Raw genomic sequence first — 22,839 nt, forward strand, 5'->3', positions numbered from 1 at the left:
AGATGACTATTTTTCGCTATTGACAAATTTGGAAGGTATTACTTGTGTTTTGAAAAGAATGCTTTTCTGTTTGAATTTTTTAATCCATAAAAACATTTAAATACTTAAAAGTAAAGAGTTAGCAACACACGGACAGAATAAAATCTCAATCATTATCATATTATCAGTAAAATATTTTTTTGCCCGCATCTTGTCAGTAAAATACATATACCATATCCCTGTACTTATACATTTGTTTATCTGGTGTAGCAGCAGCAAGTGGCATTTTTAAAATGATCCTTTTAATTATCCAGGGTAAGGCACTCCATCATAACTTCTAACTTCTTTGATTCCATCTTGCATAAAACATCCTTGCAAGTTGCATTGTAATGAGGATCTCACAGAAAAAAGAAAGTCAGAGATCTCTACTGCTCATGTATAAAACTTTTATGAATTTACTGTTAAAGATTTGTCTTAGACATCAACCTTTTTCCCCTTTCACAAATGATTTTTATGACCTATTCATTTGATTATTACTCCTCCGATTCTTAATATAGGACTTAGTTATTGAGTTGATTTTGGTCTTAAATATAAAACTTATTTCTCATATTTATCAAATTTTTTTAAATTACCTTTATGAATACTCCTTCAACTATAATCAAGTAGAAGAGGGAGATGAAATATTAAGGAAGATGATTATGGTGTTTTAGAAAAAACATGTCATATTTCTTATGATTAACTGAGTTACCTGACTTTCTTAATTTAATCAAATTAGTTAAATAGGTTTTATATTAAGGACTAGAAGAGTATAATCTTTATTGAATAATAGTGCACTTTTATTTTATTTTTCTTGTACGATGTATAAATTATTGTTTATAGGTTGCGAAGGAAATAGCTAATGCCAAGAGCTCACCTTCACACTAATATATATTCAATATGTGGCACTAACTATTTTAACATCACAGTTATTTTCTCTTTATGGAAGCTAATATTAGTTTTTGTTTTTTCTATTTTTCAGATCTTGTGGGCTACGTACACACTATATTAGGTAATCCCTTGACTACTCCAACAGATTTATGTAATTCATAAGAGTGTGAATATGAATAGTTTAATAACTAGCCAAGCAATAATAATGAAGTACTCGTCCAAGGGCACATTCTAATTTTTTGAATTTTCATGAACGGTTTATCATACTCTTGGTAAAATTGTTCTGGGGACTCCATTTGTCATTGCCCTTTTGATCTATAAATGTCTGCGGAGACATTTATCAATGTATGACAACATTGAAGAATTTTTGCAAAGTGACAACAATATCATGCCTATAAGATACTCCTATGGAGAAATCAAGAAGATGACAAAAGGGTTTAAAATCAAACTTCAGAAAGGAGGTTATGGCTTTGTGTTCAAAGGCCAACTTCAAAGTGGTCGTGAGGTAGCTGTCAAGATGGTGGATAAGGCCAAAGCTGATAATCAAGAATTCATAAATGAAGTTGCTACACTTGGTATAATCCACCATATGAATGTTGTGCAACTCATTGGTTACTGTGTTGAGGGATTGAAACGTGCTCTTATATATGAGTTCAGGCAAAATGGATCTCTCGACAAATACATTTTCTCTAAACACGATAATGAGCAATCCTTCGATCTTCATCAATTGTATGCCATTTCTGTTATAGTAGCTCATGGTATTGAATATCTTCACAAAGGTTGCAACATGCAAATTCTGCATTTTGATATAAAGCCACACAACATCCTTCTTGATGACAACTTCATCCCTAAGGTTTCTGATTTTGGCCTTGCTAAACTCTACCCTACTAGTGATAGCATTGTGTCACTCACAACTATAAGAGGTACGATAGGATACATGGCCCCTGAACTTTTCTATAGAAACGTGGGTGGAATCTCTAACAAAGCGGATGTGTATAGTTTTGGGAAGTTATTAATGGACATTGCTGGTAGAAGAAAGAATCCAAATGTGTCAGCTGCACAGTCAAGTCATTTTTACTTCCCCTTCTGGGTTTATGATCAATTAAATGAAGGAAATGAAATTAACATAGAAAATGCAACAGAAGAAGAAAGGAAGTTGGCAAGGAAAATGATGATTGTGAGACCATGGTGCATCCAAACTAGGCCAAATGATCGTCCTTCAATGAACAAAGTTGCAAAGATGCTTGAGGGGGAGGAGCATGACTTAGAAATGCCTCAAAAGCCTTATTTTTATCCACAAGATATTCCGAATGTGGATGTTAGTAACCATTCAAATTCGATAATGTCATCCTCTGATCTATCAGTAAGTAATTATACAGATACAACATCATTTTCAGCTCAAGAAGATGAAAGATCATCATAGCATTGTTTGTAGTTCTCCAGACATTTCTGTAAGGTTCTCAATTATGAATCAGAATATTTCCTTTTGTTAGATTAGTACAGTTTTTTTTTTTGGGTAGACAGGTCAGCATGGTTTGTTTCTGTGTTAGGCCTTCAAGTTGACTTTCCTTATCCATTGGACATTGCAGAATGGCTTAAGATCTCAGCAAGACAGATAATTAATGACCCATTGCATAAGCTTTCTAACATAATGCACTATGTTGTTGTTCTTAGTTATTTGGCACTGGCAAGATTTATGTCTCTTTGGATAACACTTGCTGTTTTTATATGAAGTAAAAATGATCAAAAAATATTGCCAGTGGGTAAAATTCTCTTTTAAAGCATTCCTAAATGAATTATACAAAATTGTTTGGAAGCATCCATTCTATATTAAATAGATTTAAACTAATAATAAATACTCATATAAATATCCTAACATGCACTTCAAGTCTATTCTACTTAGTTTTGCAAATGAAATGTTGCCAGGAGTCTCTCCCAAGTATCAATGTTGAACTACACTCTGTCATGAAACAGTATACAGCCTATAGATATAGTTGGTCTGCATTTGAACTCAAAACATCAGGATTCAAATCAGATGTAATATCTTCTTCATAGAACTTTACATATTCTTAACTTGAGAAAAAAAAAATAGTCTAGAATTGAGGGCTCTCTTGGGAATTTGACTGCTAAATGCCAATTTTCAGAATATTACGCACCAGAAAACTCAAACAAAGACAGAGAGAAAAGCAACACGATCCAAAGATCCTTAAGTCAATACCAAAGAGTTCCTAGCGTATTGGCATCTCCATCTCAAAAAGAAAATAAATATTGATCATATAAATAATTAACAAGGCTTCCATATATTTACATATTGCATTTTCTATATATACTGGAGTGACTGAAGACTTAAAATTACAAACTTAAACAATGACAGAACCACGATCACTGATCAAAAGGAAAACCAATATTAATATTTGACATTTATTAACTCTCACTCTGCTTCATGGATTATTTCTAAACCTTTCATCACAAGTCTAGCAGGCTCACTGGCTCTTATACTTGTTGAAGGACCTTCAGAGTCAAAAGGATTAGGATGTATTGGTAATTTGTCTCCTTCTCCTTCCAACATTTGAACCACCACCTGCATTGATGGTCGATCCACAGCATGCCATTGGATGCACCACAGTCCCACTACTCCTAATTTTTTTTTGGCAATTATAGCATCCTCTTCTTCCTCAATATGAATTCTTATAACTTCTCTTCCTTCTAGAATATTATAGATCCATTCAGGATAGTAGATGCGGGCTGCATTTTCTTCTGCATCATTGGTGATCCTTCTTCCCCCCGTCACTTGAAGTAGAAGCATCCCATAACTATAAACATCGACTCTGTGAGGCACATTTCCAAAGTTTCGAGAGAATACTTCGGGAGCCATATAGCCAAAAGTACCTATGGCATTAGTTATTGACAATATACTTTGATTTTTAGAACATAATTTGGCTAGCCCAAAATCAGATATTTTTGGAGTGAAATCACTATCTAATAGAACATTTTAAGGTTTTATGTCAAGATGAAGTATGTGCTTCTCACAACCATGATGAAGATACTCAATTCTTTTGGCTATGCCTGAAGCAATTTCTTGTAACTTTTTCCAACCAGGAAAGTTTTGCCTTTGGCCAAGTGAATTTATGAAATTTTGTAACGAACCATTTGGTAAGTACTCATAAACAAGTGCTCTTCTAAAGCCATCAGCACAAAAGCCGACTAAGTGAATGATGTTGACATGGTGGATTTTGGCCATGGTTCCAACTTCAGTGATGAAGTCTTCACCATTTCCTATTTCTGAATCAGAAAGAATTTTCACTGCAACTTTGTATGGGGATGAAATTTTTCCTTCGAACACAGCACCAAAAGATCCTTCTCCTAACTTTTCTTTAAATTGATTGGTAATTCTCTTAATTTCAGCATAAGAATACCTGGTGGGCTCAAGTGCTTTGTAATCTTTCATAAACTTGTCAAGTATTTCCCGGCTTTCTTTCTATGATCTGTAAGAATCGATGAAGTAATGAACTGTAACAATAATTGCTGCTAGAAGAAATGAGCCCACAATGACTCCTGCACATATAAGAACTCAAATTTAACAGGAAAAACTATACTTCATTGGAAAATTCTAAGCTCGATTTGAGAGCTAACCTTCGGTTAAAAACTTGTTTGATGAACCTGCAAATAAAATAAATTAGCATGATATTGGTCAGCTTTGCACATGCACTCAAGTACTTATATATTACTTCTCTTGTCCTTAATATAGGACCTAATTAGAAGGTTAGTCTTGATCCTAAATATAGGACATATTTCTCATATTTACCAATTCTTTCATATATTACCCCTATTAAATAATTAAATACCACAATAATACTTATTACTCATTAATAATACACCTATATATTTTATAAAATGAGTGAGTACTTATTACTCATTAATTCCACACATACATCAATTCTACCTTTATATTTTTAATAAAATAATTTAAATTTTCTTTTTAAATGTCAGTTTTTAAAAGAACTTTTAACTGAGAGTATTTTGGGAAACATATGTTATATTTATGATTATTACTTAATTTAACTAATTTTCTTAATTTAATCAAAATAGTTAAATAGGTCCTATATTAAGGACCGGAGGAATATTATATTTCTTTATATCATAGATTTTTTAGAAAGCATAGGCCCACATGACTCAGAGAGTGGTGTTAGCTGCTCCTTAGGTGATGCCCCTTAATTTTGGAGCTTTTTCTAAATTCTTTTTTGTGATTTTTTTTTACCATTAGATTCTACATATTTTGATATCTTATTTGCAGAAAATGATTTAGTTTTTAATGTTTTATGATTTTTTTAAAAAAGATTTAGCACTCTAAGTTAAAAAGAAATTGAACCATTCGAAGTGCTAAATCTTTAAAAAAATCATAAAAAATTAAAAACTAAACCATTTTTTATACATAAAATATCAAATATCACTCGTTTTATACAGAATTTAATGATAAAAAGAACAAGAAGAAAAATTTGGGAAGAGCCCAAAATTAAAAGGAAGTAGGGGGCAGCACCAAGGGGTAGCTTACACCCCGCTCCCCGTGACTCATCTTAATAAGAATTTTAATGCTTTCCATGTTCATGTGAATTTGTATATCTATTAGAAGCGACAATTATATGAATGAATCCATGGTATGGTCTGACATTTGGATTTGTTGAGAAAGTAGACCAGATCATACCTATTTCAAAGCATGCAGTTTCATTACTAATGCTGCTATTCTTGAACCCGCATCTTCTTCCCGATGATTCGCAATGTTTACACATAGGATTAGACCACTTCAGATGAAGACTGTAATCATCTCTAAATATCTTCCCTGGGATGGATGAAATGTTAAATACATTGGTGCAAGACAGCAACTGAAATTGTCTGATGTATGCACTTGATGAAATGGCATATACGTGATAGGTAGATCTGCGCTGGCAAGTTGAGATTAATTTCACATCCTTGGAGCTTTTCGGCTGCGAGCAATTGAAGACGGTGAAGTCATCATCATCATCATCATCAAGAAACAAGCTGGCTTGCAGCTGGAAAGGGGAAGGAGGAGGAAGAGTGACGCTAGGGAGATGCAGAGAGAGGCAACCATGAGGATTATAGAGCTGAACAGTTTGGAAGTGTAATCAATGTGTTTGGCGTTGAGTTTGATTGAAGGAGGTAGCTCAAGAACAGCAAATTGGCGGAGGAACATTGTAAACCAAACCCAGGATAACCACACTCTCTAGGTTGGCGTCCTATTATCCGGAAAGGAAATGGAACAGCAAGGTTTCCACATTTTGTTTCAGGTTCTGGACAGCTACTTCAACTTCCTATAGATTCTGAGAACCCAGCTATTAGCAACAAGCAAATGATAAAGAAGGAGTTTACCGTTGAAGTTCCCATCATCTCCACCCTCTGGCTTTCTCCTAGTAGCTAGATGAGTGATTTTTGTTTTTTTTCCCCTTAAATTTAGTCCTTGTAGTTTCAAAATTCCTTAAAACCTATCAAAGTTAGTCCTTGAAGTTAACTATAAATTATATAGAAGTCCCTGACAAGAAAGCGTGGGAAAATGAGACGATAATATACTGACAAGGTCCACGCCATCACGATCACTTGGGTTAAATGGTAGCTTTGTTTGCTAATAACTACGCATGCATTCACTGAAGCCCCCTGTCTTTGTAACAGGAAAACAGAGCCTTGGCGCATTTCTCTCTCTCTGTTTTCCCCCCTCCCCCTTCTCATTAGTTATATCATTTTTTAATGCAATCATTAGTTATATCATTGCTTAACACTCTCTATAATGTGAATAAAAAAATTATTAAATAATGAGAGGATACTTCTGTCAGATTTATCTTATAGTGTTGTTATAACTTCTCTATCTTATACACTCTCTGTAATTTAGCTGTGGTGTTCTTGACTCAAACACATGTGTGCATGTAATTTGTAAAATCTATTGATGGAATCCAAAGGCATTGAAGGAACAATAACATCGAATAAAGACTTGTACAAAAAGGTATTTCACACGGTCAATAAGCTTATGCATAGAGCAGTAAAGACCAAAAACTAGACTCAAATGAATGAAATGATACGACGGATGGTGCGAACATGGACGAACTAGCTTATGCATTTGAAAAAATTTTATGGAGCCACCAAATCCCTTATGTCAAATAAGCAGAGTAACATCTAACCCTTTTTAAGAAGCTGTTTGCTGTATTCTAAGGACCGTTTTACAAATTCTGAAGTTATAGGGACAAAATTGAAAACTGATGCAAAGTACAAGGACTAAGGGTCTAATTTTACTGATTCCCTCCCATGATATGCCTGCATAATCCAGATAAATCGTTGAACTGGGCTCAGGTGTTGGCATCAGAACCATTCGGGCAGAAGAAATGCCAATGTCATGATGATAAGAAATAAATGGTTGAGGATCTTCACTTCAATAAAAACTAGTGCCATCGTCAGAAGCATTCCTTCAGGCAAATTTCTGATCGGATGAAATATACAACTGAGGACTCGGCTTTAAAAGTCATTACGGAATTGTAATCGCTACTTACTCGAGTTTAAGGTAAGAAACACGTAGCAATTACAATTCCGTAATGACGGAGAAATTCTTCTGTACGCTGGGAGCACCACGCCATTTGTGATCTCTCTAATTAGACGAAACCAACTCAGATAAATTCAATCTCACATACCATCATGGTCAGAGAAATAAAAAGTCGTGGGTCTCACAGAAACATTTATTTAACAATTTTCTCTCCTCGTCAATTTAATGCCTCTCTCTTCCTTTCATTTTCACTTCCAACAATGCCCCTTTTTCCTCTTCTATCAACCTGCCATCATCAGTAAACCCCATTCCGCCTCCCAGCAATATATTAAGAATATTTATTTATAAAATTTATGCTGACTAAGTTAATGTTATAAAATAACAAATACATAGGTTTATATATATTAATTTTTTGAGTGGAAAAAACTATTTTATTACTTAATAAACTTTGATTGTTATTGCAATTTTGCAAATTCTTTTAAATTTTAAGTCACATTTAGATAAATTTTCTAACTTGTCAATTTTTAATTGAATTGTGACATGCACATACTTTTACAACTGACTTTTAATATAAAAGTTAGATAAATAATTTATAAATATTAATAAATTTAGTTGTGTTAATTATTTATAACAATTATGTATTAATTTTCTTCAATTTTTTTTAAAAATTATATGCATCATAACCGTATCACCTGTTCATGAAAATTTTCTTACTATATATAACAAATAAGAATATTTTAAGGAAGAAAATAACAAACTTGACCGATAAAATAAACTAAGTCTTATATTTAGTTTTAAAATGAATATCTTATATAGCTGTTACATTTAAAATGAAGATAGTATTTTTTTCAAAAGACAAAACTTACATCAATTTACTTATACTTTTTTCGATGAGTTCAATTTACTTACAATTAGGTTTATCCGATCAAATCTTGTTATGTGTGATTTTTTATGCAATATGCATATATCCATTGGGTCCATTTTTTCAATTTATTTAAGGAGAATACTTATGTCAAGTTCATTAGGTCCAGTTTGTCCATTTATCCAACCATATTTTGCCACATGTGTTATTTGGCCTCATCACCATTTAACCCCCACAATCCGTTTAATCCCCGTTAGTCTAGAAAAATTATTTTAAAAAAAAACGTCAAAAAACCCTAGAGCATTGTTGATCCATCAAGATAGTGGGATGCTGGATATTTTCAAGCACTTTCAAGGAGTAGAAAGGCATTCGCATGGACGCTATGTTCATCTCCCCGTAAATCTAAACAGCAAAATTTTGTTCCCAATCAAAAATCAAAGAAGCCTTGAGAAATCAAAACAAAAGAATCTCGCAGAAGCAATACCATTTGTGCAGCGGTCTTTCTTACCCACAAAATCTCTGTGCGCCCTTTGCTGCTAGTGCTCTTCACCGGCCATCGCTTCCTTGTTTTGTTGGATCGCGCAAACGATGCCCAGGTTTCTTTTTTAACTGTTTTTTTAAAATAATTTTTCTAGACTAACGGGGATTAAACGGATTGTGGGGGTTAAATGGTGATGAGGCCAAATAACACATGTGGCAAAATATGGTTGGATAAATGGACAAACTGGACCTAATGAACTTGACATAAGTATTCTCCTTTATTTAAATATACATATGCATATAAATGTTTAAGGTGAAAAAATTTAATAGATGTGAAAATATATTAATTAAAGAGAACTAAATTAAATTTTATAATACCGCTGAAATTTATTTAAATGTATATCAGTTATGAATAAATTTTTAATATATAACTATATATTTATTATTTTGTAACATTAACTTATTAGTTAACATAAATGTTGCAAATAAATATGTTTAATATAATAATTAATATATTGCGGGGAAGCACGTTGTTGTCTTGGTGTCTTGGTGGAATGAAAAAGGACGAAGGCTCTTTAGCGTGGTTTTCTAACAGCCGAGGGATTTGGCTTTTTTGGATGGAAGAGAAATTAGGGGTATTGTTGGAAGTAAAAATGGAAGGAAGAGAGGGGCAATGAATTGACAGGAGAGAGAAATTATTAAATATAAATTTTTGTGGGAACCATGACTTTTTATTTCTCTAACTAGTGACGTCATTTGAGGCTGAATTTATCTGAGTTGATTTTATCTTTTTTTTTTTTTTGGGAAAGAGAGACAAGCCAAGGCTTGAAGACAAAACAACAAAAACTAAAAGGAATACAAGACACGAAACAAGAAAACCCAGAAAACGAAGCAACTAGCTCCAAGCTTCGACACTAAGCTGGTCGTCAGACACTATCCTCGCGCATCCCGCCGGCACATCTTGTAGTAATATCGTATCAAAGGAGTCATGGTGTCCTGTCCTAGCTAGAAAATCAGCACACTTAATAATTTCTCTACCAGTATGGTGCATTTCTAAGAACTAATTCCCATAGATCAGCTCTCGTGTATCTGTGATGAGGTTTCTCAAAGGATGTTCTTCAACATGGTTTCGCATCAGTAGGTTGAAAGCTTCTAATGAGTCCGTGTAAAGCATAACCCTGGAAAATCCCATCTGCTGGCACGTTCGTAAGCCCGTTTGGATAGCCATTAGTTCGGCTTCCGTAACAGAGCAGCAGCCCAGGTTACGTTGAAAACCCATGAGCCAACTCCCTTCATGATCTCTAATCACTCCCCCGCAAGCAGCAGCCTGATGTTCCCATACAGAGCCATCCACATCTAGTCTAATGGCGTCTATTGGAGGTGGGGTCCATCTGGTTTCCGCTTTAGAGGATACATTGAAAATGTCATGTTTAAATTGCTGATTTATCACGCCTTCCATCAAGTGATATGTGCACCTCTGGATCAGTTCCCTGGTGTTCTTTGTTTTGCCCTCGAAGACATACGCGCACCTGGAAGTCCAGAGGAACCAGCATCCAAGCATGAACACTTGAAGCCAATCCCACTTTGAGAATTTCACGTTAGCTGGATCTTGTGTAGCATTCCAAGAAAGCCATTCCTGCAAGTTAAGAGCATAAAATCTAGAAACAAAATTAGGTTGAATTAAAGATAGCCAGAAGTTTTTCGCTCTCTCACAGTCCCTCAAAACATGTATAACGCTCTCCTCACTTTGGCAATTAAAAGGACAAGTTGATGTGTTTGAGATCCCTCGTTGAGCTCTGAATGAGTTAGTGGCTATTCTCTCATGAGAAACTTGCCATAAGAAGAATTTTACTCTTTCTGATACACGGCACTTCCAGAGTTTAGACCACCAACGATCCCTCCACGACATCTGCCTCTGACTTATAAATCCATACGCTGACTTGACAGAAAAACTCCCATCCGTAGCAGGTCTCCATATGAACACATCCTTGGAATTGTTTGAGGGTGGTTTAATACGCAGGAGGATCGATATGATACTAGCCGGTAGTACTCCCTGCCACTTATGCACCGCCCAGGTATCGTTTTCGAGGGTAAAGTCCTTTACTTTTGCTCTGATATCCAAACCCGAACACCCATTTGTATATGCTATGAGGGGGCGATCCAATGGGGTCCATAAGTCCCACCAAAAGTCAGTATTACTTCCACTGTTAATTTTCTTCCCCACGCCTTGAATAAATTTTTCCCACACCTTAACTATGGACCTCCAGGTAATCGAGGCTACTCTCTTATAGTAAACTCCGGGGACTTCATCATTCCCGCAGCTATATTTGCTTCTGAGGACCCGGGTCCAAAGGGCATCTCTTTTGGTGATTAAGCTCCAGCACAACTTCATGATAAACGCTTCGTTTTGTTGGCGTAGGTTCTTGAAACCCAGTCCCCCACTCTTCTTCTTTTCAGTGATCGTGTCCCATGAGACCAAATGGCTTCGCCTGTTTCCTGTATCCTGACTCCACAAGAATCTCCTACTTGCCTTTTCTATGTCCCCTATCACACCTTTCGGGAGGAGCTGTGTCTGCATCTGGTAGCTAGGAATGGCATTCAGCACCGCCTTTATGAGAACTAACCTCCCCGCATAGCTTAGATACCGGCTTTTCCAAGATGAGAGTTTCTTTTGCACCTTTTGGGTAATAGGTGAGAAAAGCCGTTTAGTGAACTTGCTATGTATCAGAGGAACTCCTAGGTACTTTCCCAAATCCGCTGTGAGCCTAATGCCCAAGATTTGGCTCAGTTCCAGGGCCCTGTTGTGGTTGACATCACGAGAACACAACATTTTTGATTTTTCCAGATTCACACGGTGTCCTGAAGCAAGGCAGAAGCTCTCCATGACGTGCTTTATTACCATCATTTGATCTGTCGAGGCTTCAGCAAAGAGTATAAGGTCATCCGCAAAAAACAGATGAGAGACACATGGTCCTGTACGTTTGAATCTCAACGGTTTCCATCTTCTTTCCTCACATTTTGACTTAATTAGTTGTCCAAGTCTTTCCATGGCAAGAACAAAAATGTATGGACTGAGTGGATCCCCTTGCCTTAGACCTCTTGATGGCTTGAATTCAGCGCTTTCCTCCCCATTCCAAAGAATCTTCATAGAAGCTGTTGAGATGCATGACATAATGATTTCCACCAAAATCCCCGGGAGACCAATACAAACCAAGGTGTCTTTGATAAAATCCCAGTCCAATCTGTCATAAGCTTTCTCCATATCCACTTTCACCGCCACTAATCCCTTCTTGCTTCTCCTAGTTCTCATGGTATGGATGGCTTCTTGAGCTATAATAACGTTATCACTACTAGATCGCCCTGATATGAAGCTACACTGTTCTTGGCTCACCAATTTATCCATCACCCTCTTGAAGCGGGTGGCAAGAAGTTTTGTGAGGATTTTGAAGCTAACATTACAGAGGGAGATCGGCCTGAAGTCTTTTAGGTGCACTGGATTATCGCCTTTGGGGATCAAGACAATACGAGTCTGATTAACGTCCTTCACTCTTGCTTGTTCTCTGAAGAAGCTCTTGACTAATTCACATATTTTTCCTCCCACCAGATTCCAGTGTGTTTGAAAAAAGTGTGCATTGAGTCCATCCGGCCCAGGGGCTTTAAAAGCTCCCATATCAAAAGCAGCGTTTTTGATCTCATTGGAGTCCACTGGTCTTTGCAGCCATTCTATCTCATGATTGGCTAGGGAGGGGAAATTTGCATACCAGCCGGATGAAGATTGAATATTTGCATCTTTGGTGTATAGGGTCTTATAGAAGTCACACGCCATCTGCTTTAAAATCTCTGGCTCTTCAACCCATTCTCCGTTGTTGTTCTTCAGGGCGTCTATTCTTTGTCTCCTCCGTCGGAGTATAGTGGCAGCATGGAAAAACCGGGTGTTTCTGTCTCCCCATTGTAGCCATTTACATCTTGACCTTTGGTACCATTGTAATTCCTCCTGCAATGTTATTTTGTGATATTGACCCCACAGTTTCTTTTCGAGCCTTGTAAGTCCTGGATGGTCAAACATTAATCTTTTTTTATCGACACCTTCCAATCTTCTGATGAGTTCTTTCTTTTTCACTATCAGATTTCCCATGTGCTGGTCATGCCATTCTGGTGTGATTCGGTGGAACACTTCGACCCCTTCTACCCAGGTTCTGTTTAATATAATAATTAATATATTGCGGGGAAGCACATTGTTGTCTTGGTGTCTTGGTGGAATGAAAAAGGACGAAGGCTCTTTAGCGTGGTTTTCTAACAGCCGAGGGATTTGGCTTTTTTGGATGGAAGAGAAATGAGGGGTATTGTTGGAAGTAAAAATGGAAGGAAGAGAGGGGCAATGAATTGACAGGAGAGAGAAATTATTAAATATAAATTTTTGTGGGAACCAGGACTTTTTATTTCTCTAACTAGTGACGTCATTTGAGGCTGAATTTATCTGAGTTGATTTTATCTAATTGGAGAGATCACAAATGACACATAGTGCTCCCAGTGCACACAAAAATTTCTCAGAAACATGAGTTATAGGAACTAATTAAAAATTGATGCAACTAAACGTCTAATGTTCCTGATCTCCTCACATGACGTACCTGCATGATTCAGATAAATCATTGACAGTGGACCCAAGTCTGCAACTGCCTGAAGATAAGGTATATGGTTGTGGATCTTTAGTTTATATAGTTTATTGTCCTCTCTTCAATATATAATTATGCAAGTACGTCAGAAGAAATCCTGCAGGCAAATTTTGAATCTATGAAATATATAATTGTCGAGCAAGCTTGAATGTAAGAAGCATGTGTTGCTCAGCAACACAATTACTGGTGGCGTTGTTTCTGATAATGGAATCCTACGAATCATGCAAGGCATCAGAAAGAGACCAGAAGTGTTCTAGTTTATGATGAGATGTTAATGTTAGGAGCCCTTTCCGGCTAGAAGACTCTCCGAAGGGGTGTGGTGCCCCCATTTACGAGCTATCTTGCGAGCAGAACCAATAATTAATGCGTTTGAAATCTGGGAGGTATAATGTGTCCATTATGAGAATAGTACGATCCGAGTGAGGGATATTCATGTGGTAGAGTCGGATCACACTTCCTTGCCTGGCTATTCTTTAACAGACTTAAACTTCAGCTATTGGGATGATCCATATAACCCCACCATTATTCCATCCATTTTCGATGGTATTTATGTGGAAATTGAACCGAATCAACTGACAAACACTATGATATTTGTAAGGTGCGGAAACCCAGTGCATTCCCCTGTGCTTGTTGACACAGCCCCATGCTTCAAAACTTCAAATGGCTCTGTAGCTTCTTCTTCTTCTTCGTATTCGTATGTGAATGTTGGCAGCAAAACTCTCAGTGATCTGGGGTTAGATGATGATTGTGGTGTAGAACTGATGTATATATGACGTCAGCACCTGCTCCGAAGAACAACCACTCTTGGTCCTACACAGACATCCACAATATGCTTCTTTATGGCTTTGAACTTTTTTGGTGGAAAGGAATATCAAACTTTGATGAAATCCAGCGTCTACGCCATTTAGTAGGCAAGGCCTTAAATTCTTACTATTAACCCTTAACTGTAGCTTCATTACTCTTGCTTTTTCCTTACTTAAATCAGGCAAATTCTTCGATTCCGGAATTGGGTTCAAATGAGTCTCTCATGGACATTGTTAAAATGTTCATACGTCCGACTCTATCATTTTTATAGGCACATGCACGGGGGAGAGAGAGAGAGAGAGCGGCTTTACAAAATTAACCCACACCCCTTGCTATCATTTTTCTTTATCCACATATCTTCACTCTTGTCCCGTTCATACCTTCTAAGCTAAAAATAATTTGCTATAAGTGTCATCCTCATAATCCAAGCCCCCATAAACACTAATCTGATTCATTTACATGTATCATCAGGAGTGAACTTGCCAATTTGAGTTTTGAATAGTGTTGGGATCGAGTCTTTTGAAAATCGGTTTGCATCATAATAAGTTAATCAAGGATTGATAAAGTCCGCCATTGGTAAAACATTTCACCCTATATTCAAATTATTTATAATTAGTAGAAATACCCCATATTATTTATTACTAACACAGTTGTTTTATTATCAGAGGACTTTGTAGCTCGCTATGTATTTGCGTACCGTCTGGTAGGAGGTAAGGAACATTGTGGGAACTTGTAACATTTTTAGTACGACGCATTTTTGAATTTTGTAAAATATATATTCATCTAATAGCATTCTTGAAAATAAAATATTTAAATTGGAGTGTCAGATGAAATTTTATTGTTTAAAATTTTTTTAAAAATTTTATAACCTGAAAATTTCATTCTTTATGTATATCGTAAAAATAATCCTATGGCCAAATTTGTCTTCAAGCAAATGTTAAAATTTTTAAGCTTCTTGATATGCATAGCTTTAATTTAAAATCTTAAACTGTGCGCTGTAAATAACAATTTGTATCTCTAAAATTTTGTCATCCTAAATTTAAATAATTTTATTTACAATTTCCCTTCTATTCTCTCAAGATATAAATTGACATCACCTCTCACTTTCTTTGCCTCGCAGTAATTATGCTATCCGCCATCATTTTGTTAGGTAATTCCTTGGCTTGAACCGAACAATAAAAATGACATGTTAGTTCGAGATAGAGCGCCAGGCAGCCAGCACATTCTAATTATTCTGTCTTTTTTTTTTCCCCTCTCTTTCAAATTTTTGCGAGCAGTTCGTCTTTGCCTTTGTGGAGGAGCTTTGGGCTTTGCAATTGTCATTGACCTACCAATCTATAAATGGCAACGAAGACATCTATCAGTGTACGTCAACATTGAAAAATTTCTGCAAATCCACAACAGCATCATGCCTATAAGGTACTCCTATAAAGAAATCAAGAAAATGACAAAAGGGTTTAACGTAAGACTTGGGAAGGAGGCTATGGCTGTGTTCAAAGGACAACTTAGAAGTGGTCGTGATGTGGCTGTCAAAATGTTGGATAATAAGGCCACAAGTAATGGACTAGACTTCATCAATGAAGTTGCAACACTTGGTAGAATCCACCACGTTAATGTGGTGCAACCCATTGGTTACTGTGTGAAAGATCAAAGCGTGCTCTTGTATATGAGTTCATGGAGAATAATTCTCTTGACAAATACATATTCTCTAAACCTAATGACAATGAGCAATCCTTGAATCTTCATCAATTATTGTATGTCATTTCTCTTGGAGTAGCTTGTGGTATTAACTATCTACATAAAGGATGCAACATGCAAATTGCGCATTTTGATACAAAACCACACAACATTCTTCCCGATGACCACTTCACCCTAAAAATTTATGATTTTGGCCTTGCTAGATCCTATCTTACAAATTATAGTGTCGTATCTCTACCACTAGTAAGGGGGACTATAAGATACATAGCTTGTGGTATTAACTATCTACATAAAGGATGCAACATGAAAATTTTGCATTTTGATACAAAACCACACAATATTCTTCTTGATGACCACTTCACCCCAAAAAATTTCTGATTTTGGCCTTGCTAGACCCTATCCTACAAATTATAGTGTCGTATCTCTAACTGTAGGATACATAACTCCCGTACTATTCTATATGAATGTGGGTGGAATCTCTCATAAAGTCGATGTCTATAGTTTTGGAAAGCTATTGATGGACATTGCTGGGAGAAGGAAGAATTTGAATGTGCTGGCTGAACATTTAAGTCAATCTTACTTTCCCTTTTGGATATATGATCAACTAAACAAAGGAAATGAAATCAACATAGAAAATGCAATAGAGGAAGATATGAAAGTGGCCAGGAAAATGATGATCATTGGGTTGTGGTGCATTCAAACCAAGCCTAGTGATCTTCCTTCAATGAACAAAGTTGTGGAGATGCTTGACGGAGAGGAGCAAGACCTAGAATTGCCTCAAAAGCCTTATTCTTATCCGCACGATTTGCCTGCAGTTGATGATGATGATAATAATTCAAGTTCAACGATCACATCATCCAAGCCTGAAGAATGTTCCTCAAGGGACGAAATTGTAGATATGCCAGAGGCAGAGGAGAAAGACTCAAAATTGCCTCAGAAGTCTCATCGATATGCACTAAATTTACCAACAAAATCTTTCAGATTCAACGAGTAAGTTTATGCTTAGAAGCATGTTTAATTAGGATATGAGATATATATAGCGTAGTAAATTTATGTTGGACACCACTGACGTACTGATCCTGATATATATTAATTTTTGTTGAGACAAGTGATGCTTCTAACAATTATCTTTGCTTTTGTATCAGAGACCGCAAAAATGAATAAGAAGCTTGGGAGGGTGTTTTATTAGCATAAGAAGTTGATATTAGGCTTCCGTTTTTATTTGATATGTGGGATAAATTGTAGACAGAAGCGCTTGTCCTTTATGGCATGTTTTCGAGAAAATTGGTACAACCTCGTATTATACTACTCCAGTCCTTAATATAAGACCCTATCTGATTTTTATTTTGATCTTAAATATAAGACCCCAATCCATCTTATCTCTCATATTTATACATTTCTTTTTCCAAAGTAACCCTTCTAACAATGATAGTTCTAGTCAATACACTTGATTAGCAAAGATATTTTAAGAAAGACAATACCTATTTAGGACAAATAACTAACTCAACTTACTTCCTTAATCTCCTCAAATTAGTCAACTGGCTCTTATAATTAGGATCAGAGGTAGTATCATTTATCAGTAAAATCAGATATAAATGTCCTTTAAGGCGTCTTGTTTGGCAAAGAACAAGTGTTGAAACGCATTTCTCTTTATCAAATTCCTTAATTTGTGACGTCAACGTAGTTTGTTTCTCTTCTAACCCTTTTGGTTAACTTTTTTTGAGCTACTGAGTATGTGATCTTAAACAAAAGATCTCAATCACATGTTATTATCCTCTAAAACAAGTTTTAAATGAAAATATTGTCAAATAACATATTTTTATTAAGATATAATTTTTATATTAACAAATTATTAACATTTTACTTTAGTAGTTTATATAAAATTAGCAGTTTTATTTGTGAATTTGGAGGTGGAGCGCAGTCCATGCTCATCATTGTGATGAGCATGAGTGTTCATCATTATTTAGACTATCCAAATTGATTTTGGATGTTCTAGATTAAATTTAAATTTTTATATATTTTAATTAATTTTTATTTTAGTAAATACAGAATTTAAAATAAAGATAATCTTATGAGTAACACTTTTTAAAAAAAATAAATTTATTATTCAAAATATTGGATATTAAAAATTTTAAATTTGAACTATTCATATCAAATTTTGAATGATCTAAATTATATTGTAATAATGAACACATGGTGCTCATTGTTGTGATGAGCACCAAATAAAAACCTCATATTAGTTCAGGCTCTGCTGGAGATGATGTTGGGCTTGTTTGTGAAAGCATTTAAAAACGCTTATAAATATGTTTCATGTAAGTCAAGAGAAAACTCATCTTATATATTTATCTTATATTCTGTAAATTATTATTGAAAAGTTACTTATAAACTATTCTAAACATGCTATTAATGTGAAGTTTTAAGAGTCACAAGTCTCAAGTTCTCCAAGTTCAATATTAAAAATCTCACTTGACCGCTGCATAGTGTTTTTTTTTTTTTTTCCTTTGGGTTTTCAAATTTTTAACTTGTAAAGTGCGACTTTGCTCTTAACTTGCATATTATATTTACATCATTGCCTTTCAAATAATGATATTTTATAAAACCATATCGAAAATTTAATGAAATGTTTAATTTGTATCCCTAAGACTTATTCTAAAAAATGTGAGGGTCTCTTGTACTTTAAGCCTAAATAAATTAATGACATTTATTATTAATAATAGATTTCAAGTAGAATTGCAATAATATAGCATTTGAAGCTTCTACTAAAATGTTAAAGGAGAGGTAATTTTATTTCAGGCATTATTGGACACTAAATGTGGTCATCTCTTCTAGTAAGGATTCGAGTATTGGTTCACACACATTATAAAGTTTTAAGTGTATGAAGTCTCAAGTTCTACAAGTTTAATATTAAAAAGCTCACTCGACCGCTACACATTGTTTTTTTTTTTGGTTTTTCAAAATTTTAACTTGTAAAGTCTAACTTTGGTCTTGATATGAGGGGAACATACGGACCGGCTAGATTCAAGTATAGGAACGGAATGATACCCCAAAAGAACTTGCCTCTTGTAACTCCAAACATGATGAATTGGACGGATGATCGAGGTAGGACCTTAAAAGAACATGTCTCTTACAGCCCTAGTCATGAAGACATTATAAAGTTGATCAATTCCTTGATACTGTCAAGTATTCTTAGTAGAATACGAGGATGCAAGTAAGGCTCACACAAAAACAAATAAAATTCTCATATTATTAATCATTCAAATCATCTTTCTCAAAATACAAAAACGTAGCCTATATTATAGGTAACTATAGAACACTCTAGAATCACAATGATAGAGGAGCATGGCATGATCAAGTATCAAAGGAAGACCAAAACACAGAGTGTGGAGCCCAAGCTAAAAGATGGAAGTCCAATATTCTAAAAGACCCATTACAAGGCATTGCAGGCCCAATGATAAGAGCAAGGACCAAATCTATGAAAGAGGCGCTGAATTGTTTGATAAAAGATCTTAAAGAGTTAGAGCCCATTTATTTGGAAGAAGCATCCCTCAATCAACCCATCAAGGGTCCAAACATGGTGATTACATTGCTAGAAGCCAAACAAGATGATGTACAAGGCCCATGTGTAGTCCAGATTGAAGAATTCACTCAAAATACCATGTGACAAGCATGTGCCTTGGAGGAGGAGCATAAGTGACGTCCAAGAATATTCAAGAAGCATCAAGAAGGCATCTTTATGTATTAGTTATGGTTTAATTTCGTTTTTTTAAGTTTCCATTTTTATTTGCATTAAATAAGGCCTTTTGGTCAAAGATTGCATAAGAATATTTTAAGTTAGTTTCCTATTTTTAGGTAGCAACCTTTTTCTTCAAGAAAAGGTAATTTCCTATTTCCTTTAGCCTTAATTGGTGCCAACCAAGATAGTCAATCATCATTAAGGCACATTTATGGTATTTATGACCTAGGGTTTTTTTATTCTAGATTGTTCTTTTGCTGCCTATGTAAGGCTACGTTTTTTGTAATTGGGGATCATATTTGAATGAATGAATTTTAGAGAATTTTATTTCTCTTGAGTGAGTTTTACTTGCCGCCTCGTATTCTCGTGGGAATACTTGACTATATCAAGGACTGATTATCCTTGTGGTGTCTCCATGGCTAGGGTTGTAAGAGACAGGTTCTCTTAAGGTCCTACCTTCGATCGTTCGTCTAGTTTCTTAACTTGTTTCTAGCCGATCCGTATCCATTCTTTATATCACACAATCCTAGGATATAAATGCTAAGATGATGCCTCATTGATGATTATTTGACTATAGGAGGCACCATTTATTATATAAAGAGAAAAGAAAATTACTTAAATTTCAAAAACAAGTCTACTATCTAAAAAATAGGAAACTAAATCAAAACAAAGCTTCTAGAATGATCGTTAACCAAAAGGCCTTATTCAAAGTAAATAAAAATAGAAACTTCCTAAAAATGATATAAAATCATAATTAATGTATAAGGACGCCTTCTAGATGCTTTTTGAATGTTTTTGGACATTACTTATGATCCTTGTCCAAGGCTTTAAGTGAATTCTTTAATCTGGACTCTATATGGACTTTGTACATCATCTTGAACTCTTGTTGGGCTCACTAATCATGCCATAGTGGCTTTGAAGGTGGCCTATCACATGTCACTTCAAACTTTGTATTTGTAATTGTCCATATCATTATCTAAGCAATAATCTATGTCCTCCTCCATGTAAGTATTTTGAAACTATAAATTCTTTAAACAATTTGGAGGGCTGGTTGGGCCTTTAATTAGATAAGCATTTCTTGGGTTTCAGGACCCCCATATTGAGTACTTATTGGTATGCTGTCCTGTCTTAACTTGCATATTATATTTACGTCATTGCCTCTCAAATAATGATATTTTATAAAACCATGTCTAAAATTTAATGAAATGTTTAATTTGTATCTCTAAGACTTATTCTGAAAAATGTGAAGGTCTCTTGTACTTTAAGCTTAAATAAATTAATGACATTTATTATTAATAATAGATGTCAAGTAGACTTGCAATAACATAGCACTTGAAGCTTCTAACAAAATGTTAGAGAAGAGGCAATTTTATTTCAAGTATTGTTGGATACTAAATATGGTAATCTCTTTTTGTAAGGATTAAAATTTTGGTCCACCCATACTGTGAAGTTTTAAGAGTCACAAGTCTCAAGTTCTACAAGTTTAAATTAAAAAGCTCACTCAACAGCTGCACAGTGTTTTTTTTTTTTGGTTTTCAAATTTTTAATTTGTAAAGTTTGACTTACGTCTTAACTTGCATATTATATTTACATGATTGCCTTTCAAATAATGATATTTTATAAAACCATGTCCAAAATTTAATGAAATGTTTAATTTGTATCTTTAAGACTTTTTCTAAAAAATGCCAAGGTCTCTTGTACTTTAAGCTTAAAAAAAGTAACGACATTTATTATTAATAATAGATGTCAAGTAGAATTGCAATAATATAGCACTTGAAGCTTCCAACAAAATGTCAAAGGAGAGGCAATTTTATTTTAAATATTATTGGATACTAAATATGATCATCTCTTCTAATAAGAATTTGAATCTTAATTCATTCACATTGCGTGTGAGAGATTAATTCCCTCTACTAAACCCAACTCCTCTTTGTAGAAATGGAATTGTATTTGTCATATTCATCCACGTTGGATTTGGTATGTAATGATTAATGATAGACCTGGGCCTACACACACACACACACACCATGTTCTGGACTTCTTTAACGAGGATCGGTGTGTTTCGTCTTTCACTGTAAGTGCACTATATTTTGGACTCATTTCTCACCTGAATAATCTCTAACTTTGAACACTTCCACTTTGTACCACAAAAAAAGAAACACTCCCACTTGTTTCGGCCCTGTGGGTTGAGAGGGCCCAGTAAAGACCTTGTGCTTAAGCGTCTAATCCACTACTTCGTGCCCTTAATATACAAACTTATTTAATTTTTATTTTAGTTATGAATATAAGACCTAATTTACTTTATTGGCAAAAAAAAAAAGACCTAATTTACTTTATCTCTCATATTTATTTATTATTTTTTAAAGATATTTCTAACCAATATATTTGATTATCAAAAATATTTTTAAAAAAGGTAACAACTATTTCTTTCAAATAATTAGCTTAACTAGTTTTCTTAATATGCTCAAATTAGTCAACTAATTTTTATATTAAAAACCAAAGTTAGTATAATTTATAGTTAGCCATTTTATAAATATTAAGAAAAATTGTTTTAGATTTGTCCTAAATCACAATTAATTTTTTAAGAGAATTTTACACATAAATAATTTACTTTGCAATATGAATTTAATTATCATGAATATCTCCCCTAATCACAGTTTCTATGGTTGAGAGGGTGTAAAATGGGTCTTGTCATCTTGTGTGAGTCAACATCAAAATTAAATTATTGGAGCGAGGGATGTTTTTGGAATGAGATAATTAATTCACTTCTCCATTTTTCATTTTGGCTTTGCCCAAGTCAATGGAGAGTGACAAACACGACACAACTTGGGAGGCCATAGACTTTTCTCCATGGTGTGATGGTATCTTCATCTTTCCATTTCTCATTTTGGTTTCGCTGCAAAGAGCGGACCAAGTCAATGAACAATATGACGGACACTGGCTTCGGTGAAGCTTCCTGCGTCAATTTCATTTGGAGAGACGTATATTATATTACTTCCACTTCTAAATATAAATATCCATAGACTTTTCTCCATGGTGTGATGGTATCATCATCTTTCTATTTTTTGTTTTATCTCTCATATTTATTTATTATTTTTTAAAGATAGTTCTAACCAATGTATTTAATTATCAAAAATATTTTAAG

The 22,839-nt window shown here is 34.8% G+C and overlaps 1 protein-coding gene and 2 pseudogenes across 1 annotated transcript; 2 read left to right on the forward strand and 1 right to left on the reverse strand.

The window, feature by feature from the left end:
• Nucleotides 1-1,168: 1,168 nt before the first annotated feature.
• Nucleotides 1,169-2,329, forward strand: LOC114729945 (rust resistance kinase Lr10-like; the record flags this gene model as incomplete). The annotated part of the gene is made up of 1 exon (XM_028916970.1): nucleotides 1,169-2,329. A coding segment is annotated over one exon (1,161 nt), but the record flags the coding sequence as incomplete, so codon positions are not given.
• Nucleotides 2,330-3,337: 1,008 nt separating this feature from the next.
• Nucleotides 3,338-6,115, reverse strand: LOC114729946 (rust resistance kinase Lr10-like; annotated as a pseudogene).
• A 6,818-nt stretch (nucleotides 6,116-12,933) lies between these two features.
• LOC114729947 (rust resistance kinase Lr10-like) lies at nucleotides 12,934-16,958 on the forward strand (annotated as a pseudogene).
• The last annotated feature ends 5,881 nt before the right edge of the window (nucleotides 16,959-22,839 follow it).

The sequence above is a fragment of the Neltuma alba genome, unplaced genomic scaffold, assembly GCF_004799145.2.
Source record: "Neltuma alba isolate B1F8T4 unplaced genomic scaffold, ASM479914v2 tig00012694_pilon, whole genome shotgun sequence".
NCBI classification, from domain to species: Eukaryota; Viridiplantae; Streptophyta; class Magnoliopsida; order Fabales; family Fabaceae; genus Neltuma; species Neltuma alba.